This window comes from Anser cygnoides, chromosome 3 (genome assembly GCF_040182565.1).
Source record: "Anser cygnoides isolate HZ-2024a breed goose chromosome 3, Taihu_goose_T2T_genome, whole genome shotgun sequence".
Classification (NCBI taxonomy): Eukaryota; Metazoa; Chordata; class Aves; order Anseriformes; family Anatidae; genus Anser; species Anser cygnoides.
This window is the reverse complement of record NC_089875.1, coordinates 79,943,965-79,971,594: the sequence shown is the minus strand read 5'-3', so window position 1 is coordinate 79,971,594 and position 27,630 is coordinate 79,943,965. Positions and strand designations below refer to the sequence as shown.

At 35.9% G+C, this 27,630-nt stretch overlaps 1 protein-coding gene across 1 annotated transcript; it reads left to right on the top strand.

Moving 5' to 3' along the window:
• The first annotated feature begins 3,496 nt into the window (after positions 1-3,496).
• UFL1 (UFM1 specific ligase 1) lies at positions 3,497-26,259 on the top strand. The gene is made up of 19 exons (XM_048066641.2): positions 3,497-3,634; positions 4,258-4,403; positions 5,135-5,163; positions 5,896-5,993; positions 6,845-6,959; positions 8,127-8,257; positions 8,824-8,882; positions 11,246-11,392; positions 12,596-12,771; positions 13,429-13,608; positions 13,984-14,104; positions 16,844-16,966; positions 19,320-19,440; positions 20,082-20,245; positions 21,517-21,647; positions 21,790-21,870; positions 22,606-22,691; positions 23,121-23,301; positions 24,011-26,259. The coding sequence occupies exons 1-19, from the start codon at positions 3,558-3,560 to the stop codon at positions 24,215-24,217; spliced, it is 2,373 nt and encodes a 790-aa protein (XP_047922598.1). The 5' UTR covers positions 3,497-3,557; the 3' UTR covers positions 24,218-26,259.
• Positions 26,260-27,630: the final 1,371 nt, after the last annotated feature.

The following is a 27,630-nucleotide window of genomic DNA, read 5'->3' as shown; positions in this document are numbered from 1 at the left end:
GCACCATAACCTTTGCAAAGCAATTTAATATTGCAGCATTGTCCTCTAGTCCTGTGGATTTCCTTCATCAATAGATTCATTTCCTCATCTATCTTGAGATGAACAACAGCTACATCAAATGATACAGAAAACATTTAACCTATTATCCCTAGCTATCCAGATTTCAATGGTATTAATAACAATACTTTTTCATGACAGGTTTAATATGTGAGGACTGACTACACTCTTACATTCTTTTCTGAATACCTTCTAACAAATTCAGAAAAGAATGGCCACGCAGACTGAAATTGGTGGGTCTACAAGTGAGACTGTATGATGTGCAGGACATTGTTATCACTGTCTTCACAGTACACACATACCTGCGAATACATTCATGGTATCTCCTCCAAGATTCAAAATCTTTGACATCTGAAGAGCCTGCTCTGCAGCAAAGGAGGATGCACCAAGGACAATTTTAGGGATCACTAGTTACTCCAAACATGTATTGTATTGATGCCTTCTTTCAATTATTTTTTTATTAATTAATCTCTATTCCAGAATAATGATATAATGCAACAAATACCATAAAATGTGCAATAAAAGTATATGTGAACACAGAGACCAAAACAGAAAATCCAAAAGCACGGATTTTTCAGATTTCCTGCCTCTTTCAAGGAAAGCTTCTAGAGCTGAAAGATGAGCTCTCAAAATAATAATAATAATAATAATAATAATAATAATAATAATAATAATAATAATAAAGGACACTCTTACTCTGTCTTAGGAGCCAATGTTCCAGAGAGTATGGAATTATGGAATTACATGTGCCTGGAATCTTTTGACAGAAGAAGTTTCAGAAGCAGAACTAGATGTTTCTACACAAATATTACAGGAGCTTGTGTACTTGAGGGTCTGTCTCTGCTTTAAATGTTGCAATGAACTCACAAACTTTTTTTGGTCTTTTAGCTAGAAGATGATACCTTCAATTGAGTAGAATGTAGAACCACTAGTTATAACTTTCTGTAACAGTAGGCAGCCAGGAGTGACTCAGTGTGGTTTTTCATGTTTTGGTCTTTTGGAGGTTAATGCATTGCATCAGCAAGTAGGAGCAACCTCAGGACTGAAAAATCTCTTCCATTAATTCATGTTCCTTCAATGGACTGGTACAAATTCCAAGTTCCCTGAGAAGAGAGTTCAGTATAGGATGTATGAACATACATATTACAATATGAACTTTTATAATGCATTTTACGTCAGATGTACAGCATTGATTCATTTTGACACTATTAATAACCTCACAATTTTCTTTTATTGTCTGCAATTAAGATGAAGGTAATTGATACTGCCAGAGTGAACTTATGCGATGTTGTACATGGCCATCATATGACATTATTTGCTTTGTATTGTATTAATAAATGTGGCCAACAATCGATATTATAACAGTTACATAAAGTTTTATTTAATCCTTTATTAACAATAAAGCTATAAAAATCTTCACACTTCATTTATATACCTTCAACAAAAAAACAAAAGCATTTCTGTAACCATTGTGGCTCTGGAATCAGTAATATTTAGAATACTGTAGTAAAATTAATTGTATCAACTTTATTTTCAAGCAACACACCCATAATATAAAACTCAAGTCTCAGCTGAAAATAACATTAGAGTTCAGTTAACTGCAAGAGGTTTTAGCATACATAGTAAAATTAATCATTTACTATATTTTTAACAACAGAAGATTTAACTTAATTTATAAACTGTCCAAATAAAACACTGATTTCTACAGAAAAAAAAAAATAGCTACTTGAATAACAATTAGGATGGAAAATCCTAAGGGGCATATTGTGAACATGTACATACATCTAGAAATAAAAGGGTTCAGAACCTGCAATTTAGGAATATCGATATACATATAACTGTTGTGTTTATGATTCACCTGCCCCTTCTTTGCACACTGGGAAAACAAAACAAATCTACACTTCAGAGAAAGAAAAAAAAAAAAGAGAGAGAGAGAAAAAAGAGAAAAAAAACCCAACTGTTTACAGATGACTACTTCCACACATTTTGCAGTTGTAGCTTGAATTCAAGTCATACACACACGTTAAGGCCTAATCCATTACACTACACTTTTGGATCTTAACTACAGTGTCCAATTTGGCCAGCCCAAAGAGAGATCCAGATTTTAGGGGGGATTCTCCACAGACTAGGCTATACTCATAAGCAAAGCACCTCAGATACATTTAGGGTTAGGTAGGAGGAATCCAGTTCTAAGTTCCCAGTTCTTTTTCCCGATAGGAAGAGCTACACAACAGTTTGAGGAGACTATCTCACCCTATGAGACTATCTCACTGCCTATGAAGAGCTCCGAGCCTAGAATTTAACTGCTAACTTCAGATGCCTAGCTCAATGAATCCTGTCTCCACTTTCTTCTCACGCAGCAAATGGCCAGCAAAACCAAAGCTATGTATCTATCCCACCGCAAACACGCTGTTATAATTTACTATGCCAGTACCATCTCGTATGTTCACGCAGGGAATTTACCATCAGGAAACACAGGTGGATAACTGCACAGCCCCAGCAGCACAGCATCGGCTGCCCAGGGCAGGGGCTGGCCATCTCCACACAACATTTCATGCTGACAGCGGGCAGCTTTGATCATAGAATCACAGAATCATTAAGGTTGGAAAAGACCTCCAAGATCATCTGGTCCAACCATCCCCCTACCACCACTATCACCCACTAAACCATGTCCCTAAGCACCACGTCCAACCTTTCCTTGAACACCCCCAGGGACAGCGACACCACCACCTCCCTGAGCAACCCCTTTCCAACGCCTGACTGCTCTTTCTGAGAAGAAATGTCTCCTCATTTCCAACCTGAACCTCCCCTGGCGCAACTTGAGGCCAATCCCTCTAGTTCTACAGCTAGTTATCTGAGAGAAGAGGCCACCCCCGAGCTCCCCACACCTTCCTTTCAGGTAGCTGCAGAGAGCAATGAGGTCTCCCCTGAGCCTCCTCTTCTCCAGACTAAACAACCCCAGTGCCCTCAGCTGCTCCTCATAGCACTTGTGTTCCAGGCCCTTCACCAGCCGGCATGAAGGAGGAGCACACTCAGCTCTCCCATGTTCTCTGTCACTACCATTGACAAATCGATGCCACATAAGGGCAGAAGGGGCCCTTAAAATGCGTGGTTGGCCGCTGTTTCAACAGCCACACAAACTGGGCTCACTGCCTGACCGAGCTGCCACTGAGCAGCTGTACAGGCTGTGTGCCTCACACACCACTCTGAGCCTCCCTAAATTTTTCAGTAGTGTCGTTCGTCTAATTCCACAAACGTTCCCACAAACACCCCAAAAGCCTGGCTCGCGCGTTAAACCAAGTTTAATTTACACTCTCCGGGCTCAAAAAAATAAATAAATAAATAAATAAATAAATAAATGTAACCCCGCAGACCGGGGGCAGCCGGGCCGGGAGGTGGCGCTGTGGGCGGCCGGGAGGAGAGGCTGCGTCGAGGAGCTTTGTCCGCGCTGGCTGCCCGTAGCTCGCCCCGCCGGGCCGACGTGGAAGGGGAGGGCGGCCATGGCGGCCGCCTGGGAGGAGATCCGGCGCCTGGCCGCCGACTTCCAGCGGGCGCAGTTCGCCGAGGTGGCCCAGAGGTGAGCGGGGCCGCGCCGGTGCCCGCAGCCCGCCGCCGGCAGGGCCCCGAGCCTCGCCCCGCGGCCTCCCCCCAGGCCCGGCAGCACGGAGGGGGGGAGGCTTGGGGTGGGGGTGTTGGGGTTCTGGGGGTGCGGGGGGGTCCCCAGGATTGTATTTAGGTCCAGGAGAGACACTGAGGCTCGGCCGGTAAACATCCTCGGGCCCAGCGCTCTGATCTGTCAGCAGTCGTTGGGTAATTCAGGTTGTGGCCCAGAACTCGATTATATTAAAAAAAAATAAATAAATAAAAAAGGAAGTAATAAAGAAGTATATAAGGGTAGTAAACAAAGCCTGTAAGCGCAGCCTTGTCTGCGTTCACAGAAAGGTGCGATCCTACTGCGAAAGGGGCTGACAGCTGTTGGGCAGTGGAAATCACCTCCCAGCGATGACTCGCACACAAAAAGCTGTGTGGGCGAGTTGTGGGGCATCAGACAAGTAGGAACACAAAGTGACTGTCATAAAAAATATTTAATGCACAGAACAGCAAGTAATCAATTTATTCCCTCTGTTGAGTATTTTTAAAATGCGCATTTGAAGTTAGCGAGTGCTTGGAATAACCGATTGCTCTTTGTGCTGTTGATAGGTTGTCGGAACGGAACTGTATAGAAATCGTCACTAAACTGATTGCAGAAAAGCAGTTGGAAGTAGTGCATACACTGGATGGAAAAGAGTATGTCACGCCAGCACAGATTAGTAGGGAGATCCGGGATGAGCTTCATGTTTGTGGTGGTAAGTGTCACATCTGCTTTCCTCCTCTTGGAAGTTAATATTGAAGGCTACAGAACGAATTTGATAGTTTTCTTCAGTACCCATAATGTTTCAAAAAAGTGATCGTGCTCCCTCTTGCTTCATCTACATCTGAATTTGTTTATTTAATTTTTCATTTCAAATCCGTATTAGGCTTTAATTAAGAATATCAAGATACGTTACTTGATTCTTTTTCGCCTATGTAGAATTTCTGAGGTGCAATTGGTCTACTTGAAGGGAATTTTGCATTTTAGTATCTGGCCCAGATGTTTGCACAGGACTCAGAATTTCAAAACCATTCTCTGTTCACATCATTAGTTGTAATAATAATGTTTTTAAATTACTGTTGCTGATGTTTGACAGTAGCATTATGCAAAGGTAAGAAGCTTGACAGCCTCTGTGTTAATACTTATGGACTAGTGGTCAAATTTGATCAGCATCAAGGCAAAACCAGTCAGGAGGGAGCTGAAAAAGTGATTTTTATTTCTGGGGTTTCTGTATTGGTTTGTCAGCAAAGCCATAGTGTAGAACAGCATGGGATATCTTGCACTTACTGTCAGTGATTTCTGTGATTTGTCAATATTTAAAGCTGAAATTGGTTTAATTGGTTTACAAAGTAGTGAAGTGTTCTGTACACAATGGACTATGCTGTATTTTAAACCTGTTTAAATATGTTTTATATACTAAAAGTATGTTTGTACTTTTTTTTGAAGGTCGAGTAAACATTGTTGACTTGCAACAGGTAACTTTTTAGTAATAAAAAAGTATATTCTTTTTTATCATGTTTGTTGTAAATGTGGACTTCATCAGTCACACTCATTTTTTAATAAGAGAACAGTTTATGACGAGCCGGTAACCTTTGTCAGAGTACTGCAGATCATTTAACGCATCCATTTACTGTTTTATGTAGAGTTCTTTTGTACTTACAGATACTCTGTGATCTGTGAAATCAGCACCAAAATATACAGATTTTTTTGTGGACTCTTCCTTTGCAGACTAAGGGGAAAAAAGAATTGTTTCCCATTTAAATCTAAAACTGCAGGAGCATGCATAATTAACTTTGCATGCCTTTTTGGATCTTCCCTCTTCCTACGTTAATCTCTTGTCTCCACTAACCTTTATCCTCCAGTAGTCTTCCTCTGTGACTAATTTTCCCTTCTGGCTAGAGAAAAATTACTTAGAATCAGAAAACCTTTCTGAAAGGCAATTTAGTATTTTCTATTCATAGCTTTATGCAATTTTGTATTGCATAGCTTTCTATTAACCTTGTCACAGTTGCAAAGAGTATTTTTACCCAATGCAGCTTTATTCCAAATCACAGATTTGCAGTATATGTATGCAATACTAGAAAAAAATAAAAGCAGCTTTTCTTAGGACATAAGAATATTTAAGTATAATAGCTCGATGTTTAAGAATGGTTTTCAATTTAAAATTCTTATAACAGTTTTGGTTTCTGTTTGTGTTTTTTTTTTAGATAATAAATGTGGACCTTCTGCACATTGAAAACAGAGCTAATGATATCGTTAAGTCAGACAAAGCTATTCAGCTTGTGCTGGGACAACTTATAAATGAGTGAGTGCTTTCAGGAGCAGCATGTATAACTTAGATCTCTTCTATTTTTTGAAACACAGGCTAACAATGAGAGTCAGCCTTTGTTGTTTCTGAGGCAAAATACATTTTTTCTTGATTGTTATTACAGCTGCTTGGTGATTTGTTTATTTTCAAAATGGCTAGTGAGGCCAGTCTGAAGGTATTCACTGAAGCCATGGGGCAAAGGCATTCTGAATGTCTCTGCCCAGTATTCAGAGGTTTTATTTCTTACTTCTTCATGTCTTTGTGCTCAGGAGACAGATCTCATTTGTTCTGTGGGCTCGCTGTCTGCCTCAGCTGTTGACAAACCCTCTCATTTTCACCCACCTCTTGCTTTACCTCACAAGCCTAAGATGTATGAGTTATTTTGTGGCTTTCAACACACCAGCAAACACTGAAGTAATACTGTTATGCGGCTGTCTCCATTATTGATTGCATTGCAAGATTTATTCTTGGCAAAGAATGTGTAGTTCCTGGCTCTCTTGAAACAATTAAGACGTACTATGTTTACTAAAGCCCTTTTTCTAAGTCTCATTGTCATAAAATGTTTTCCTGTTTCTTCTTTTTTGGCAGATTCATACAAGCAGGTAAATGACCAATTTTAATACTAGCTGCCTTGGTTACAAGGCTTTTAAAAACACACATTTTCACTGGCATCTTTCTCTTTTATTCAAGTAAAATAACTTTCAGTTTGTTTTTGAGAATATGCACTAGAACGAGGTATAGTGCCAGGCCAATTAATAATTCAGCAGCGGAAGTGCATGTGGATAACAGGTTGACTTTGAATTTCACATCAATTTCATCTCTTATTTTTTCCCTGCATTTTAAATAAGGAGTTACCTAGACCAATTAGCAGAAGAAATAAATGATAAACTACAGGAAACTGGCCAGGTGACAGTATCCGAACTCTGCAAGGCATATGACCTTCCAGGAGACTTCCTGACACAGGTGATGGAACCCACCAACTTATCAAACGTAGAATCAATTGTGTTCACCTTCTTTTGTCATCTTTGCAGTATCCGTGGCTTTAATTGTGACAGGCTGGTTGTCATTCTAAGCAGAAAAGAATTACTATGTAAAGGTTGCAGTGTGACAGCTGTTGACAGATTGAGATTGATGTTTGCCTTTTCAGTATTGGGCAACATTTCTTCAGGGTCTTTTTGAGTGTTAGGAACAGAAGGATGTGTTAGACTAGTGGAAGATCTGAAAATTTCACTGTTTGACATATTAGAGAGATGTTAGGGTAACTTCATCAGTCTCATTACCTAGCCAGGAGGCAGAAATACAGTGGTAGAGACTTTTCAGTTTATTCAAGAAAGGTAAAATAAACATATTTTTTTGAATCTGAAGCCAGACATTCACAAAAACTATTTACTTCTTCAAATGACTATCTTAAGTACTTAAAAGGATTAGGGAGAATCGGGGACTTTCAGTCAAGGTTGGATATTTTTTGGAAGATACTTTTTTCAAAGGGTAGTTCTGTGGCGTATTAAGTGAGCAGTCATATTAATTACAACTTGCTGACTCTTAATTTGTGAACAGAATTCCTCTAACATTTGTTAGATGGCTAGCTTCTACAAAAAACATTTCTAAAAATGAAAATTATTATATGGTTTTTCCTTCTTTCTTGGGCAATGCTGAAGGTTTAGTTTACTTTGCACATTTATGAAAACCTCTTTTGTGTTTATTGTTGCTAATTTACTTCTTGACTGTTTGAAAAAATGGTTAGTGTATTTCTCTGCCTCTAGTTCATACAAAATAAATAGAAAGGTTAAAACTTAGTTTTGATTGTGCATCTCCAAACCTCATTTCTTTTGCAAAGTTTTCTGTCAACATTGGATGCATACATAGTAATCCCTTTAAGACAGACAGAAGAGAGCATTATTAGGGAAGCTGAATTCCCTGATTTGAAATGTGGGCTACAATGGCATCAACATACATATAGTTAGACACATTCTTAATATATCTAATAATTTCCAATAGTCCTCCTTTCGGAATATTTTGCCTTTTTCAGCAAAACTATCTGGCTTATCTGTTAATACAGATTTTTGAATTCGTTTTTGTTTAACATAGCTTATCTGCAATTTTATCAGTCATCCTTGCTTCTATTTACAGGCATTATCCAGGCGTTTGGGTAGAATTATTCACGGACGACTAGACCAGGAAAACCATGGGGTGATTTTCACAGAAGCCTTTGTTTCCCGGCATCGAGCACGCATTCGTGGTCTCTTCAGTGCAATTACTCGGTAAATTGCAGCACCTGCAACCGCATATTAAAACTTTTTTTTTTTTCCATAGTTCTTTACAAACCAAATTCACTTGAGACTGAAAAAGAAAAGAAACTCATGGATAGCTTTCTTTAGGTATAGTTCAGTTCTGGGAGAGCAAGGAAAGTATAACTGAGACACATTTACATTTTTTGACTGAAGGTGTGGGTCAATGGGGTTTTTTTTGTTTGTTTGGAGAATATCTATCCTTACTGTCATTCCCTGACTCCCCAGTCAGTTTTGTATTAACATCTACCCAGTAAACATTCCTATAGGAAATGTTTCTTAATAAATTAAAAATCTTGTGTGTCAACTTGCATGAAGAAAAAAATGTCACTTACGGTAATTACCAGAGCTCTGTTATATCTTATAATTTCGTAGTAATTTACAATTAAAACCTTGTAACCTGTGTTAATTGTCAGTGTAGCAGAGTGGGGCGAAGATACTACATAGTTTTGTCTATCTGGAATAACCTCTTGTTTCTAGATTCTCCACATCCATTTCGGGTCATTTAGTCACATTGTTTTGTTTTTCTTTTTTCCAAGGCCTACACCAATAAGTAACTTGATCACTCGGTATGGATTTCAAGAACATTTACTTTACTGTGAGTTTTGTTCAGACCGTTTTGTATTTTTGTTAGTTAATTCATAGATTCTTCCTTACCAGAAGTGCACTTTCAAAGAAGCATTTTAGTATATACCACTAATTCTGGAGTAAAGAACAGTATGCTTCTCTCTAGTATAAAAAGCATTAAACATTTTGTGCTATCTGTAACTGAAGAGATGTTCTCTGTATCTAAAGCAATGAAAGCATATAGTAATGAAATGCCTCTGGGGGCAGGATGATGCAAGAAGTACAGTACTCGTTTTGTCATCTGTTTCGTTACTTGCCCTTAGCTACTGGCAATTTTATCAGTGAAGCGCACAAAAGGGGACAGATTTTATGTATCCAAACAGCATTAACTGCTCTGGATTTTATTTATTGACTTTTCTCTCTGATAGCAGAGGCAGAGCTTTTGTTATAGTCATAGTTAAATGTCTTTATATGCTGAGAGATAAAACATACTCTTAAACTGTTTACCTTTATTTTCTGCAGCTCTTTATATAGAAAATCATAAAGATTTCCTATCCAACTGCTGAAACTTGTAGGCAGTACTTAATTGTTTCTCACTTCTAATATTTCAGCTTTTCTTTGACCACCAGGAATCCCCTCCCATCTGTTCAAGATGATGCTTCAAGCATCATTAGTCTTGTGTGTTGGCTGACCAAGTGTTGCAGCTGTTCAGAATCCTTTAATGGTTTTCCATCTCTTCTCATGAAAGATAATCTCTCTCTTCTGAGTCTTTTTGCCTTCGGGGCATTGCATGCTTGAGCTCCACAGGAAAATCTGTGCTTACCTTCTTGCTTTGTTACAAGCTTCTTCATTACAAATGAAAATCTTAGCAGTTAATTCAAATCATATAAATAACCTGCTTTCATATAATCAATTTAAGGTTTCATTTTTTCTAGGAATGTGCTGCCCAACTGTCTGTAGGTTAAAAGGGAAATCTGCTAAACTGCATTATAGCAATGTTGCAGCAGGCAACAAATTTCAGTATACAGTTAGCCTTTTTACAGGCTCTGCAAGTACATGATTATGTATTGCTCATGTACAATGTTAATTTGAATTGAAGTTTGAGTGTTTTCCTGTCACCAACAATCAGCACAGTGGCTAAGTGTGCTTCTAGTACTGTCCCTTTTTTTTAATGAGTTAGTTCATCTTTTTCTTTACTTCTTACTGTATTTCATTCCCTCTGATGTTTCATAAGTTTCAAAGAACTTTTTATTTATTGCCAGAGCTCATTTGATCCATTTTTCAGAGATAACGTTTCAGTTCATAGAATCATAAAATGGTTTGGATTAGAAGAGACCTTAATGATCATCTAATTCTACCCACCCCTGCCGTGAGCAGGGAACCCCCTTGCCACAGACAGGGAAAATAATTGATAATTATTGATAATATTAAAATAATCAATAGAACTCAGTAATGTTTCACTAGAACGTTCCACAAATGTTGGAAACTTGAAAATATCTTTTCAATGACTTTATTTATACTCTTTGTCTTTTATGTTTGTTGTTATTATCAATGTGTTTTAAAGTAGCAGTTGTGAGTTTTGCCTCTTCCAGACAAAACTGCTGCAGAACTTGGCAGTTGATTTATTTTATTTTTTAATATACCTAGTGACTTATGCTCTGCTTTTCCCTTTTCATAAGAGCCAGATCATACATTCCCATGTGCCTTTAACGGAATGAAAATGCCATAGTTAGCATGAAGAAAGGTTTAGTACTTTGGTTCTACCAGATACCAGTACATTCTTTGTAAGCAATATTTGTTCATTACAAGGAGTTTATTACTAGCAACATTGTGAACATTGTAAACCGTAAAGATGGTAAAATTATAAAATTACTCATTGTAAACCGTATGATAGGTGCTAACATTTATGCATTTTAGATAGCAATTTTTAATGTCTTTTTAGTATGTTCAGATCTATTTTCCATATTGTCTAACATGCAAACAGTGAATGCAAAGAGAACACTATTAATAAAATACTTTTATATTGTATTGTCTGCCCAGAGAACAAGCCTTTTATGACTGCGTTTCTTAAAGGCTGAAACTGTCCAGACCTATGTTGAATAAAGAGACTTTTGATCCTGCCACAGTGGCTCACTCTTTCAGAACATTGTATGATTTTGTGAGCTTTTGTCAAGAAATTCTTAGAAGCATTAAAAATAATGGATAGAACTTGGTAATGTTTCATTAGAACAAGCACTTGCATTTTGATCTCTAGTATCTTTCAATTAATAGTAAAAAAAAAAAAACTAATTAGGGGGAAAAGAAGAAACAAAACGGGGAAAATAATTGCTATGTTTAGATTAATGGATACATCAAAGTGGAAAATGTCGCTTCACTTGTTTTTCTTTCTTTTAGCTGTGCTAGAAGAACTTGTTAACACTGGTCGTCTAAAAGGCACTGTAGTTGGTGGGAAACAGGATAAGGCTGTGTTTGTTCCAGACATTTATGCCAGAACACAAAGCAACTGGGTGGATTCCTTTTTCAAGCAGAATGGTTACTTAGGTAATTAATCTTTTTTCTCTTGGATAAAATACCTTTCTAAAGTTAGTATAGGTGTTTAGTCTTACTCTAATATAGGTACTATCTAGTGTGAAGCCTTGCAAGTATAAGTGGTAATAAGTACAGTTGATACTCCTTTTAAAAGACTGTCTTGCTTATAATTATGTGTTACTTCAGCAGAAGGAACCATATTTCAGCAGAGAGAACCATACTGCTAAACAGTAACTTTATTTCACACAAATGGTGTTAAAAATGCTACTTCTATTACTGTTCTGGAAACATTTCTTAAATAGACTGCTTATGGTGGACTTTTCAGGTGGTTTTATTTGGCCCACATAGTTGGGAATTTTAGGTCAGGTATCTAGATTGCAAACAAACTTTGACTATTGGTTGTCCTGATAGCCAAGCATGCAGTGCACAGGAAGAACCTTTTCGACAGTAAGATTTGCAGAACTGGAGTGGATAACACTCATGTCCTATTTGAATCCAGATATGTCTATCTGACTTAAAGCTGACTGATGCCTGGTGATGGTGGTTTAAAACGGGAGCTGTGGGAAAATGTGGACCTGAATAAAAAGGGGAGCGTACCCTTATGGTCCCAGAGGGCCATTTATTAATCCTGCATTTTGGAAAATGTCTTGCATTTTGAAAAGGCTCAACATACTTTTCTACATACTGTAGTACTTTTAAGTGTTTCCGTAATATTGCTCAACTAATAGAGTATCCGTCAGAGTCTTTGAATGTTTTTAGAACATCTAAGTTTAAACTGCCAAATGCTTTAAATGCTTTGCTTGTGAGGCACTGAACAATTCTACGAGTATATTGGGTTAATTTTAGAAAACATAAGATTTTGACATTTTACATATTGTAAATATTGTTAATGCTATGTTAGAATGATTTGGGAAGATGTCATTGGAAAGATAAATTTAATGGTGTAAGAATCTGAAAAAAGCATTTTTTCCAAAACTTGGACTGAAGTCATGTCCATGGTTTATTCTTCATATTTCTATCGACTGCGTTTAGCTGTAGCTTGTATTGAAGCAAGTTTTAGGTCAGCATCAGCTTGAAGTTGCACTTATGCATATAGAAACTATACGTAATTCTTTTTTTCCTGCTTTTCTAGAAAATTGCTACATAAGATCTTGTAAGTAGCATGAATAGTATAAGAAGATATTTAAACTTAACACATTTCTAACTGTTTTATAGAATTTGATGCGTTATACAGACTTGGAATCCCTGACCCAGCAGGCTACATTAAAAAAAGATACAAGTCCGCAAAACTCTTATTTCTGAGAACAGCTTGTGTTGGTCAAGAAATTGTGGATCAGGTTGAAGCTTCCATAGAAGAAGCAATCAGTTCTGGAACCTGGATAGATGTAGCAGTAAGTGATCCTTTCTGTTGTTGTTGTTGGATTTATCTGCTTTGTCTTATTTTTGTGTCAGATGATATTTTATTGAAGCTACATGTATGTTTAGTGTAAATCCCATGTTGTCAAACAAAAATATTCAGACAAAATATCATAACAAATATAAAAAAAACTTTATTTTCTTTTACATTGGTCTGAACAAAAGCAAAGGAAGGCCATGTCAGTATTCACTTGATAGATACATAAGACTAACTTTTCATTTTAAATTTAATGCTAATGTTTTTTGCTAGAGAACAATATATTTTTTTTGTATTGTTTTGGAAAAAGCCTTAAGCTGAAGTCTTATGTAAATTTCAGTAAGTATATGTAAGTGTTCAGTAAGGGATATTAGCCATTTTGTCCTAGGTAAATCCTTATTTTAGGCCTTAGAGTATCACTTTGAGCTGCATTTTGAAGAAATCAGTGTGCTTTTTCCCAGATGTAGCAGTGATGTTTTGGGATGTTAGATTTAAAATAGTGTTTACTCTTAAATTACTAGTTTAATTTTATAAGTGAAATATATTTTAAGTAGCTAACAGCAAATCTGTGAGTCCTATTTATCCATACACGTGTATGTCTGTCTATTCTAGAATACACTATGTATGTAAATAACTTTGATGTTCTTTACCCTAGACTCTTCTGCCAAGTTCATTGTCAGTAGAAGATTCTGGAATTTTGCTTCAACAAGTGATGAGATCTCTGAACAAAAACTCTTCAGGTTTAGTCTTCAGTGACACCATTGTGGTCAGTGAGAAATTTCTAAGCAGCTGTACTGATCTATTTTCTGATATGATGAAACAGAAGGCTGAAAAGGTACAGTTTTTCATTGGTCAAGATGCTACGTTGAGTTTTGGAGCATAGTTTGTCTTTCTGTTTGCTGTTACCATCTTTTTACTTCTCATCTGAAATACAGCTTAAGAAGACAAGCAAAAAATGAGGAAAGAATTTGTGTATGCAGTTGGTGCAGTTTAGTGTATATCCAGTTTTGCTCAGGGAACACCATCACAGTAACAGTATGATCAGATACTGAGTTTAGAGAGGTGACTAAATGTGTCTTCACGTGTTGCTCTTGGAAAACATCATGTTAGATTAGTATACTTTGAAATTGCTAAATGGCGTAAACATTCCTGTATGCATCTTTTGTTGCTGTCTGTATCTTTCCCATTAAGTTCATGTTCTTCGTTGTAGGAAATGAAAAATAACCCTGTTCATTTAATTACTGAAGAAGATTTAAAACAGTCTTCTGTTTTAGAAAATTCAAATGCTAATAAAAAAGACAAAAAAGATGAAAGAAGAAAGAAGGCAACAGGTAAAGCATCAATGTTTTGCTTATGCAAAAAAAAAAATGTTTAGCCTTACAAATACTTAAATATGAAGTTATTCTGTTTTGTAGTCCATTAGTTTCCTCCAGTCCTTTGCTGAAGATATTTAGGAAACAATCCAACCACTTGTCATGATTATACTGTAGTTGTGGATGTATCTGAGCTATGTACATGAGAACTCATTTCAGATTCAAAGTACAGATGAAGTACCATAAAGAAATCCTGAGTTAGTCCAGCACAAAGCACATGGCTCTAGAAATGGAATCCGTGTTCATTTATTTGTGTATATGGTATATTCACATAAGAATGAGTTGTGTGTGAGGTCTTGTGGAACCAGCTCAGGGACATCTGTACCATTTTTTACTACACAGTGCAGATATGCTCTTACTCTCTACACTTTCAGAGATCTAAAAAAATTAAAATATTTCTTAATAGTCTTCAGAAATTACTTCCAAAATCACTCAGTCTAACTTCAGAAATGAGATACTAAGGTGTTTTGTTTTTTTATTGAGAATGTTATGCTTCTTTTTTGAGAATCCCATGCCAATAATTTTATGTTTGCATACATAACAGTCATTTGGAGTTTCACACAATTTACTTCATGGTATATTGTGTGTTAAATTAATTCCATGCTTTACTCCACTTGTCTGTTGGCTGGTCGGAATAAATTTTAATTTGAAGGAGAATAAAATATGTAGTTTTAAAAACCCTTTGAAATCTTTCTAGTTTTTAAAACATTTTTCGGACTAAACACTGTATTTTCAGTTCCAGAGGCTTTACATGACTCTTGTGTTGCCACGGCACAGCTGAGCAATCTATGTTGAACCCACATGCAGAGTTTTATATGTTATTGAAAGCAACAGAATTAGAGCAGTGATGCATCTAGCTTAATTGAATATACTCATCTGAAAAATAAAATATAAGATTCTACTCTTAAAAAGGCCGTGACTGAGTTGGCATGGAAACTAAACTTACTCTTGCCACAAGAGACAGCAGATTTTTCTAGGCCATATCTGAAGTAGAGAAGCTTGAACTTTAATTGAACTGTCATAAATAGAATGACTTCAGTTTCCAGCCTTCTGAGGATTAAAGTCTCTACTGAGCATGTACCATTTGGAGTTTTGTTCATATCCACAGACAACATCTGCTGCACAATAAGCAAGACTACCGTGAAGTGTTTTTGTATTGATTGTTACATGTGTTACCTCATAACATTCAAAATCATGGTTTAAGGGTTAGGTGTTGCTGCATAATGGCAAAACGTGGCCGATGTCACATTGCCTTACCGTCTTGTCTGTGCAGGTGTGTCTCTGTGCAAGTGGAACCTGGCATGGCCTAAGTGTTAACGCCACTGGTACAACTATGGATTCTGCCATGTACTTAGTGATTTCAAGATAAATTGTCAGTTGTCCACTTATAATGCCATTTGTAGCAGTCTCTTACAAATAAGTATATATGGACGCTGCAGAAATGATCCTTCCTGTAGGTTACAGTCCATCCTGTTGTCATAAACTATGACTTCTTTTCCAGTTGTAGTCTCACTTTCTTCATTGCTCTCTGAATGTGATCCTGACTATGGATTGTGGCTTTTTAGTGTGGCTATTCAAGTGAAATGCAGGATGAAAGTAGCTTGCTTTCAAAATAACTAATACATTGCACACTTCACAAACAGTTTGTATCTGCTTATCTGAATGCAGTCACATTTTAAATAAGTTTGTGAAAAACATCAACTCTTGTTTTATGGAGAGGTCAGAAACTCAGAAGATCTTACAATGCGCTGCTAGATGCTACTGGACGAGTTTGATGTTCCTGTAAAGTAATGCTATGCAGTTAGCTTTCTAAGTAGTAGCATCTTGCCCTTGTGTTTCCTTTTCTCAAATGGTGGTAGTACTGTTAGGTAACATAGTAACTTGAAAACTTGGACCTTATATTTAACTGGAAAAATAATTACTTTCTGAAGACTTAGTGCATGCATAGAACTAATTATTCTGGAGCTTAAAGTCAAAAAACAAGGGAACAAGTAATGAAAAAGGGAGCAAACAGCTAAGCAACTTACATTGTGCAGAGGGAATGTTTTGTAAGTTGAGATGCTATCTGCAGTGTAAATACGTGGGTTACAGCACCTATGAACTAAGTAATTTGTTTTGTGTCGGAACTGGATCATCTCATTGCTTCACAGTGAAGCAATGGAACAGTTGAACAAAACTTAGTGTTCTAGTTAATTGAATGCACGTTTTCAAGAATATTTTGGATAAATGCTTACTATGGAGGATTATTTCTCTGAAAGTCAACAAAGTTGCATTATCTGGAATATTTTTGAGTATCTTGGTTATTCAGCATCACTGAACAAAATGCTAAATGTTTACTAAAATGCTATTTTCAGCCAATAGAAAATCTCCCATTACAAAATTGAAATTAGTATTTCATCTGTTTTCATCTGGAAAAAGACATTATTGTGTTTGTTTTTTTTAATAGCATATATGGTTAGTATTTGTGTCTATTTGTGACACTGGCTTAAATGAAGCTTTCACTCAGTATGCTTTTCTTTTTCTTAAGAATTAAACTTATGACACTAGTATTTTGGAATATGTATTGTAGGTTACCTTTCAAGACAGGTTGACTTTTTTTTTTTTTAATTTAAATTTTAACAAGTACTGCAGATAAATTACTATAATGTGAACTTTTAAGTGCTGGAACTGTGAACTAAGCAAGTAATTCTCCACCAGAGGGCAGTGGAAGTGTGAGAGGAGGAGGAGGTGGTAATGCCAGAGAGATCAAGATTAAGAAAACCAAGAAGAAAGGAAGGAAGGATGCTGACAGTGATGAAGAGTCGCAAACAACTAGCACAGGTACGTCATTTTATTTTGGGCACTATCTATTCGTAGAGACATGTCTATATCACTTGCTTTTCATCATCTTTGATTTCCCCACTATGTTGGTAAGGTCAGGTAAAATATCAAAGAATATGAGAATACTATTCAGTTAGAATTATATCAATGGATGTAATACTGCTATTTACGTGAAATGGACATATTCACTGAATAGTATAACGTAGTCTTTGAAAAAGAAACCGAAGTAATGGAAAATAAAGCAGATATTTTTAAATTTTGATTTTATGTAGGAAATGGTTTGGATTTCAGGATGATATTAATGTATATAAATACTTAAAGGGACGGTGCAATTAAGACAGAACCAGGCTTTTCTAAGTGGTGCTCAGTGCTAGGACAAGAGCCAGTGGGAACCAACTGGAACACAAGATGTTTCATCTGTTCAGTAAACACTCTTTACTGTACAGATAATGAAGTGCTGGCACAGGTTGCCTAGAGAGTTTGTGGAGTCTCCCTCCATGGAGATACTCAAAAGCCATTGGGACATGGTACTAGGAAAGCAGCTCTGAGTGGCCCTGCATGAGCTGAGGGGTTGGACCAGATGACGCTCCAGAGATCCCTTCCAACCTCAACCATGCTGTGATTCTGTGATAGGGGTATTGTAGTGGGTTTCTTAACTCATGCTGAATTATGATAAATAAAGTAGTTCTCATCCAGTTCCAAAGCTTGGTTAACTTAAACAAATTATAGCATTGAAACGGTACTTAGACATTAGTCCTCATAAGCATAAAAAGACAGTTTTAATATTTTTAAATAGGATTCATCTTGTGTTAATGAGATTTCTACATCTGAGCTAGTTACCTTTGTAAGCCTACATTTTAGTGGCAGAAAGTAGGTATTTTGAAGGCCCATCAGTCTGACTATTTTTAGATGTGTATTATAGGAGGAGTTTGAATCACTCCCTGCTGGTGCCCATTTCTCCTTGCTGATTGTTAGGAAAAGGAGCATGGAGGCTTCCTCATAAGCAGATGCCTACATGGTTAGACTTTCATTAAACAGTGGCTGTAAATGAAACAGTGATAATTACGTATTTTGTATTTAATTCAAGTACCAGATGTGTGCTTCCATTTTATATGTAGTATCTAGACTTCTAATAGTGACTGCAAAACACTTTTAAACATATTTGAAGTTTTGAGGCACAGCATCTTAATTTTGGGTGATACCACTCTCATAGTTTCCTGTAATTCACATATAAATGAAGTTATTATTCCAGATTGATGAGTTACTGAGTAACACAGTGTTAAATCAGCCTTTTTTTGTGTGTGACCTTTCATGTTTTACAGTTGTTGCTAGTTTTGCTGTGTTGTAATAAATAGACTGAATTAAATAGTGTGTGATGAATGCTGTTTGATTAACTTCATTTGTAAGTTACTTCTTTTACAGGAGAAAAAAAATACTCAGTCATCATATTCATGAACTAAAATCCCAAGATAAATTCAGATGTAACCATTCAAATATAAATAACACCCTTCCAAAAACTGGTCTAAGTCTTCTTTCCATCTGTTTTATATAGTCTTGTATGTTCTTCACTGCTACTGTAGCACGATTGGGAGAATCATTGATTTCCTTTGATTCAGTTACCTTATGTGCAGAATAACCCTATTTTATCTTGCAGCTGGAATATGTAATGCCTGTGCTTTTCCAGTTCCCCGTCATCATCCTGATCTCATTCTTATATGTAAAAACTAACATCTGCAGCATGCAGATGAACCTAATATATTGCCCAAAAAAAAAAATACAGGTGCAATAATTTATATGCATTTACAAGCAGCATAGAAAGTGGTCTTAATACCAGAAAATACCAGAACTTCTTGTCTGGTTTAATTTTCTTGCTATATCCCATCTGAAATTCTATGTAATCCTGAACTGTAACCTCAAGTTGAGGATACTCTCTGTTATATGATTGTCTACATTACTAACTGGGTTTAAAAAATAACTTGTGAAATCCCTCAAGTAATAATGTTCCATTCAGTTTTGACATTAAAAAAAAATCTGTTTGGTCTTGGTGACGTCATCCTTCCTGAACTAATATATGGGCCAGGCAGTTTGAAATCTTCTATCAAAATGTTTTTGTGTATTTCTTAAGTTGTCCGTAACAGAAAATAACTGTGATCAAAAGGGAGATTTCATCAATTTTTCGTATGTACAAAATTTTATTGTCATCTATAGTCATCCTTTTCTTTGCGTTGTTGGTAATGTATTTCTTCTGAGGAGGTTTGAACTTTGAGGTGTTTCAATGTCTCATGCCACAGAGTAACTAAAGCAATGTTAAGTATAGAGTTTTGACAATGAATGTTGTTTATGGCTACTGCAGATAGGAATAAGCATCTGGAGTTCCCTTTCATGACCCAAGAGGAAGTTCAGGATGTTTTAAAGACCCATATGCAAGACTGCCCTGAGGAGCTTATTACAGAACTTGCTGAACATCTAATAAGGTAACTTCTGTAATTCAAACAGAGTTAGAAAGTCTGTGATTCATTTCAGATGAATCTTCTCTTGATTCTGTTTTCTTGTTTAGAAAAAAAATACTGATGGAAGTGGATCAATATTCTCTTTCTGTACAGCTCTGTGTTATATACTTCCTTTTGTATTAGAAAGCTGTACTGTCACAATAATGAGAAATAATGCTTCTGCCAAGCTGTAGGAAGTTCTGTGTCCTATGTCAGGAAGAGATTTCAGGGTCACGGTTGCATTTCCACACCCTTACACTGATCTGTGTTGGAATTTCACCAGTGCCATCTTGTGTACAGCTCTTGTATGTCCCCTGTCCTTTGTGGCACTACTGGCACTTGTGTAACTGGATGGTAAGCTAGGTCAGCAAAGATGAATAATTTATTTTAAAAGATATTCCATGAGAGAGAGAGATATAAGTGTATGTATTCAGGGCAAAGAGGACATGAGAAGACCATAAGAGCCCCTTATGGGCTTGCTTTATATCATCATTCTGTGGCTTTTATGTCCCACTCACTCTGTCGTGACATAGCTTTCTCTATTGGTATGTTTGGAAAAACCTTCAACATTTTTACACTTTGCTTAATACTCTTTTTTTTTTCTCCCTCATCTTCCCTGTTCTAAGACCTCTAACAAAAAGCTATCAAGAAGTTGTGCGTTCCGTTTTTACATCTTCAACATCTTCCTCTGGAGCTAGCAGAAGACAGACTATGAAGGACTTGCAGGAAGAATTCTCAAACTTGTACAACAACATTCGGTTATTTGAAAAAGGAACAAAGCATTTCACAGGTATAATAAATATATAGTTAAAATGAATGCACTCCTTCAAGGATGCTGAATTTATTCCAGAATCTACATTCAGAGTCAAAGAAGAACAACAATTTTAAGAAAATGAAAACTTAGGGATGTATTTATAATGTCTAAAACTGACCTCCTGCACACTTACTGAAACACATTCTGTTTATTTCATATCCACAGTCTTTGTTCTGACCAGGTCATTGTGTATTCTTGTCCTTTCTTCCAAAGTGTTTGTGTCCCTTTTCAGTTTTTATTCTCTCTACTATTTTTTTAACTGACTTCACTCTGTCACCCCTGTAACTAGTGAAAACACTGAATAGCACCTGACTCTTGAGAACTCCCCTCTCAACCTTCTTTTGGTTTGTATTGAAAGGAACCTCTCCTTGTAAGTACATTTTCAAAAAGGTGTAGATTCATTTTGCAGTGGGTTACTCTGTGATGTGTCATCTTTAGCTACCTATATTTTGTTACAGAAAGGACTTCTGTTACAAGCAAAGACTTGTGGCTTTTTTTTTTTAAATTGGTTGGAAACAGAAGTGCTGAGTTACTAACAGGCCAACTCCTGTTCATATATGTGTGTATATATATATATGTGTATGTATAAAATATGTGTATATATAATGTGTTTATGTATAATACATGTAAATTACATGTATGTTATTTTTATGTATGTATATATATATATACAGCATCTTCCTAATGCTGTAAATGTTTCCAAGATTCTGTGCTCTGTTCAGTTTTCTTTGAAACTTTCCCTGTGGAAAGCTACAGCAAAAGGAAATATTAACACACACAAAACAAATAAATGTATTCATGTGTTTTGAAATAAATTTAGTTATTTCCCATTAGCCTCTGTTCTTGTACACTGGTTCTTTTGTTCCTAAAATTCTGCTATTTCAGTCTTATGTCACATGCCTGCTCATTTAACTGCTTGTCTTGTTGAGTTTTCTTTTTCATACTTCTACTTGTTGATTGGTAGAATCAACAGTGTGTTTGTTCATTAGTAGTTCTTGTTCATACAGATACACCTTTGAAGTACTAACTGTGCATTCAAATGCTCTTACAGACCCGAAAGTCCACATTTTCACTGAGGAATGAGGAACTGTAAATGAGGGAAGATTCTCTTCACGTATCTAGATAACTTTCTTGTACTACTCTGGGTTAATAGAGTCCATGATTTAGGAAGTGTTGTGATAATTGTTTGTATGAATCAGCTGTAATAAGTTACTTTCCCACTTTTAATCTTCTTTTTTTTTAAACAGATGAAACTCAGACTAACCTTGTCAAGCACCTGTTGAAGACTGTCTGTACAGACATTACAAATCTTATTTTCAACTTCCTAGCATCTGATTCAATGATGACAACAGAAAATTATTCTGCCATCACAAGTGAGGTACGCAGCTATCAGTTCCTTTTCGCCAGTCTCAAGTAGATCAGTGATATTTATTTAATATTTAATTATCTTCTGTTCAAATATGCCTACAGTTAAAATAGTAATTTGTATTGCAGATTGTTTCCATTCTTCTCTCATACAGGTCAGGACTAAGATTTTAGGTAAATTGCCAGAAGACACCAAAGGTCCTTTAACTAAACTGCATACTTCTCTGAATGGCAAGGTAAAGTATTCCAGAATGTTTTGAGCTCAGATTTTCTGTTCTGGTGATACTATGTTAATAAACAGCTGAAAGACATAGTGTAGTACATAAATGGTGCTGCTGCTTTAAATGCTGAAGGCAAAGTCATCTTTTGAATGTATGTAAGTCAGTGAGAGTAAGTACATTTTCATATCTGTGAATTTTAAGAGGTGAAATCTTACATTTTGATACTGATGGTCACCTGGCTGTTTGCTTCCGGATGGACTCTAGTGTATCTTTTATGCATAGATGAGAAAAACAAAAGCTGAGAGAGAATCTGCAGTTTAAAGTGATTGATGTTTCTTGTATTTACTTCCTGAAGCTCCTGATGTTCTCCCATGTATTCTTTAACTAGTATTCCTGGGTATTTAAAATAATAAAATAAAAAACAGATTATGGCAGTCAAAGTGTAAAGGAACACAATTTATTATTTCTTACATGCAAAATGCTATTCTTAATGAAGAAAAGTCTACAGAGAACTGTAGAATGAATTCCTTTTTAGTATTTCATTTCTAAGACTAACATTACAATACAGTTTTTGTATTTAAATACGTGAACTATTGGAAGATGGATAAACTTAATTTTTATTAAATACTTTTTTTTCCTAACATAGTTTATTCCAAGTGTATTCATTGTCATCTGTTTGGGTGATTAATTATGAACAGTAATTAGCTTATTTTGTAACCTGCTAAAACAGATTATTACTTTTTTTAATAGAGTTTAGAAGATTTCCTTTCATACCTTGATTCTGCAGCAGATATTTGTGATATTATGGTGAAAAAAGGAGACAAAAAGAAAGAAAGGTACCTTAATTTTATTTATTCTATTTACACTGTGTGAAATGTAGCTTTGTTGATGCACAAGTGTCAGATGGTTAGTTTGGTAGCAGTCACACAGAATGCGTAAGAGGCAGTCTTTCTTTCCAAACTGTTTGACTGAAAAATACAAAGGAAGGCAGCCCTAATTCCATGGGAGAAGGCAGAGAGGAGAGTTTGTATTTACCTAAGGTGCTTGGCTGACTGGTTACTACAACATAGCAGTGTAGGTTCACTAGGGAGTTTTTCAAAATCTGAGCTACACCAGTGCATTTTGTTTTGTTTTTAATTTCCTTTTAGTGTGGAGTTTCATATCAAGAACTGGTCAATCAGAGGAGAAAATAGCATTATTAATGTTAGAAGAGCTTTAGACAGAATGGGAAACATATTTTAATCTAATACATTCCTGTTTCTTAGGCAAGTCTTGTTTCAGCATAGACAAGCTCTGATTGAACAGCTAAAAGTAACAGAAGATCCAGCTCTTGTTCTGCACCTGACATCAGTACTGTTATTTCAGTTTTCGACCCACTGTATGCTTCATGCACCAGGGAGATCTGTACCACAGATCATTAATTTCCTAAGCGGCAAGATCCCAGAGGTATTCCTTTCTAGCCTTTTAGCGGGAAAGCACATTTTTTTCTATGACTAAACATAAAGAGTTGTGCCTCATACTGACTCCTCCTGCTGTATAACACTAGCACCTTTGTTTTTCATGTCTAATCTTTACTTTATGTGCAGAATATGCAGTTTGTCTGATCTGTGTTTCTATTCAAGCATATCATTTCAGAAATCTCTTTTCAACATTTTTTAAATAAAATTAAAAATCTGTCATCCATCTGTTCTGTAGCTTTTGCCTTTATCTGTAGAGTCAGCTATCCATTATGGAATGTTATAAATCAATAAAAATTCTTAAAACCCTCTTTTCTCCTACCTAGAGCGTGAATGCTTTTGAACTTTTCTGATTCAGTTTTAAAAAAGATGTACCTCTTCAAAAATAAAAAGTTTCAAATTCTATATCTAATCAGCCAAAACTAATGGTGTTTACTGACTGCATTGCTTTACTGCTTCAGTGGTTAATTGTCCTGTTCCCTCAGCATGGAAATACTTTCATTTTTCTACCTGTTTCATGGAATTTAGGTTAGGTTGCAAAATAACTTGATGGAAATAGATGCATCGCTAACCTCCTTTACATAAGAATGGAAGAATCTTTATTGTTTTAACATTTATTCTTCAATTAATTAAAAGTTTGTGTACCTTCTCCGTAATGTTGACATTTCTTTTTGTTGTGCTTTTTTTTTTTCCCTCAGGATCAGCATTCTCTATTAGTCAAATACCAGGGATTAGTAGTGAAACAATTGATCAATCAGACTAAGAAGACTGAACAGGGGGACAGTGACAAAACAGAAGAAGAGGACGAAGGAGCAGATGCCATTCGGAAAGAGCTCCAGGAAATCGCTACCTCTATCAAAGATCTTGTTCTCAGACCTAGAAAATCTTCTGTAACAGAGGAATAAAATGATTATTGAGTACATCCACATCCATGATATAGTCAGATTTTTTTTTTTTTTTATCCTGAGGGGAAGGATAGGAGAAAATGTTTGAAAAACTTTTAATATTTGGCTTCTCACAAATCACAGCCAGGGTACACAGCTGTTGTGTGATAGTGACAAATAGAGTTTTGTTTATGTACTACTGCAGCATACCTGTAACACGCATAATAATGCATTAGATGTAGGTGTGACAGAGTGCAAATGTGGGCACTTTGGGTATGAAAACACTGTTTTTTTAATTGGCGACTTCATATGAGACCTCAAGAAATGGTTATTTTTCATATAACACTATTCTGTTACATGCTTCTAGTTATGCTCTTCTGATTTGGATTTATAGTGATACAAGGATTGCATATAAGTTTATGTAAGCGTATGTATCAATCTCAAAGACTAGTTTTGAAATGATAATATTGCTATAAATGGTGTACAAATGAAAGGCCATATTTACTTTTTGATATCAAGCTAGATATTTGCAGCTTCTGTTCACTAAACCGCAAGAGTAAAAACACTGAGTACAAGTTTATATTCCTAAACTTAAGTGACTCAGTATTAATGTGAGTTTCTAAAGGTACTGAAACCTTTCAAAAATCAGCACACCCATACTATTCGTGTATTAACATCTGTAATAGCAGCTCATTTAAAACTTGTAATTGGGACAGAAGAGGCAATAACCTTTTGCACTGATATTTTGAGGGTGGAGAAATGATGTTGCACCTTCCGTATTTAACATACCACATGTTATTCAGCAGTCTTGTTGATTTCTCAGTCCAGTTCCCTTCGCAGTTTGAAGCACATGCTTGCATTCTGGCAGCTGCCTTAAGGGAACTTCGGGTATTCTGTTTACCCTGAGGTTCTTAAAAAAAAATTTTTGAAAGGTAACTTTTAAGATATTTTTACATAAACGTTATGGACTGAAATTTGTTTTTCTAACCTGAAATAGCTAAATATTGTTGAAAGTGTTTCCCTCAAGTTTTTTACATGCCTTATTTTCACAAGTACTTTATGTATTCAGGAAAGCAGAAAATGTGTACGTTAAATAAATTAGAGTTCTGCCACTATTTATGACATAAAACTTGTCATAACACTGTCAAATTAATTTCTAATTTGTACTTAAAATAAGATCGTTTTCAAACCAGAAATATTTTGGTTGTATCAGATTCTTCTTAGCTTTGTATTACTTCAGTAAGGCCTATTGGTTTCACATGTGTAATTCCAGTTTTTTGCATAAAATCAAATTTGAGTACTAAGACAAGAAAGCATACTTTTCACTGAAAAAGTTGTTCACCCATACTTTCCAAAATTCTTTGATGATGAAAGAAAGCAAATCTATTCTGTGCAAGTCCTACTTTGTTTAAATACTGTGTTTTTCAGCAAAACAAATACCATTCATGTATTCTACATGCTTAATCAAAATTATCTAAAAGCCTGAAATTAGAACAACAAAAAGTTGATGAGGTCACATATGGAAACTCAGATTAACCAAGGTTGAGCTAATTTTGATAAGGTAAAAATTATAAAAGTACATTATATTTAATGATGTTCACATCATAATTCTGATCTTTTACCCACTGTAAGACAAAAGCAGTGTGCCAGTTGTAAGGCAGAAGCAAAGGTAGTTGTTTCTTTTTCTTTGGATGGAGGCTATCTTAGATGACAATAAAGGACAGTGAGGAATAAGAGAAAAGTAGTGTTCTGGCTGTTCAGCTTTGTTTAAGAAAAAGTTTGCATACAGTGAATAGGCTTGATTTGTTGTTATTTAGCCAGAATAATTACAATTTTCCTATACTGAATGTAAACGATTTTATATAACATGGATCTATTTTGTAAATAGTATGCCATATGACATTCTGTATGCAAATATGAAATTATTTTAATAACATTAAATGATGAAGTATTTAAAATGCATTTTGTTGACTTAACCAATGGTTGATGATCTTGCGACTTGCAGCTTTCAAACAGCAGTCAGTTATATGCACTGTTTTATATAACATGCTGCTTTGAGTGTCCCTGTGTTTTTGTTTGATTCTGTTTTATGCTGGAATAATAACTTATAAAATCTACTAAATCATGCATTAGAGTTGCTATATGGTAGCCATTGTTATAAGAATTATAAAAATATGTGTATTCTTCTAAGTAGATGAGAAAAAGCCACTAAAATTCAGAGGTCTTTTATGGTTACTAAGAATTCTAGGACACACAGGTTGGAAAACCTTCCCACAGATACTTTTGTTGTCTCTTAGATATGGAAAAACAGTCTTTAGTTTATGAAGTAGACATATCTTGAAAGAGAGGGAAAAAGAATATTTATAATTTCCTGAATATGATGCTAATTTGTGGGTTTTACCTCTCCCTATGAGAAATTAAAGGGTGGACTTGGTGCTTAGGGACATAGTTTAGTGGGTGACAGTGGTAGTAGGGTGATGGTTGGACCAGATGATCTTGGAGGTCTTTTCCAACCTTAATGACTCTATGGTTCTGTGTATGTGAGTGTAAGAGTATTCTTGTCTTAGAGGTTCCGTTCACAAAACAGAAGTGCCTATTGGCATATCTAGGGAAATGAAAGGCGATGCACAATATACAAATCAACACTGTTACTTTGGCTTTAAGTATTTAGTGTAAGCCTCTTGTGTCCTTCACCTTAAACACCACCATTATAGCTCCTGTGAATACATGTACATATGTACAAACATTTATAAACAGGCTTTTCATAGTCTCATTTGCTGCTCTCAGCAAATTAGAGTAGGTGCATTAACTGTAGGTGGAAAAATATCTTTCTCAGCAGTAGCCTTTCTTTTCCCCATTACTAAGTGGCAAATTGTGACTTTTGTAGCTGGTTATTTCAGGTCTGCTGGGAATAAGTGAACTGGCGCTCTGCGGGAACTCGCAGCCTTCTTTCCTGTTCTCTTGGTTTGCAACATCTTTGAAACAAAAATTGGCACAAGTTTCCAAATAATAGTTAATATTTGGGGGTTGTTGTCTGGATTAATGCATCTTAACAGCTTGCTCAGATAAACTACAGGCTTTTTAGGGTCTTTGAATAGGCTTCTTCTGAAATACTGCTCTGTGATTTCCCTTTTTTAAATAGCAGTTATATTTCCGTAGGCCAGGAAAATGGAAATTCCTACAGAACTGGGTAGATTTGTTGTTACTGTTGTTGGAATAGGAAGTTTAGTACTTACACAGAAAACACAAGAGTGGTTGTACTGGGTCAGATCAAATGTCTGTGTAGTCCAATATTGTTTCTCCAGTGGCGGCCAAAAGGGGTTGCCTAGGGAGGAGTATAAGCATAAGGCATGTAGTGATTTTTCCCTTGGGTATTTCTGGAGCCTCCAAATACATGCTACTCAAACATTTTGAATGATGGTTGTACTTTAAAC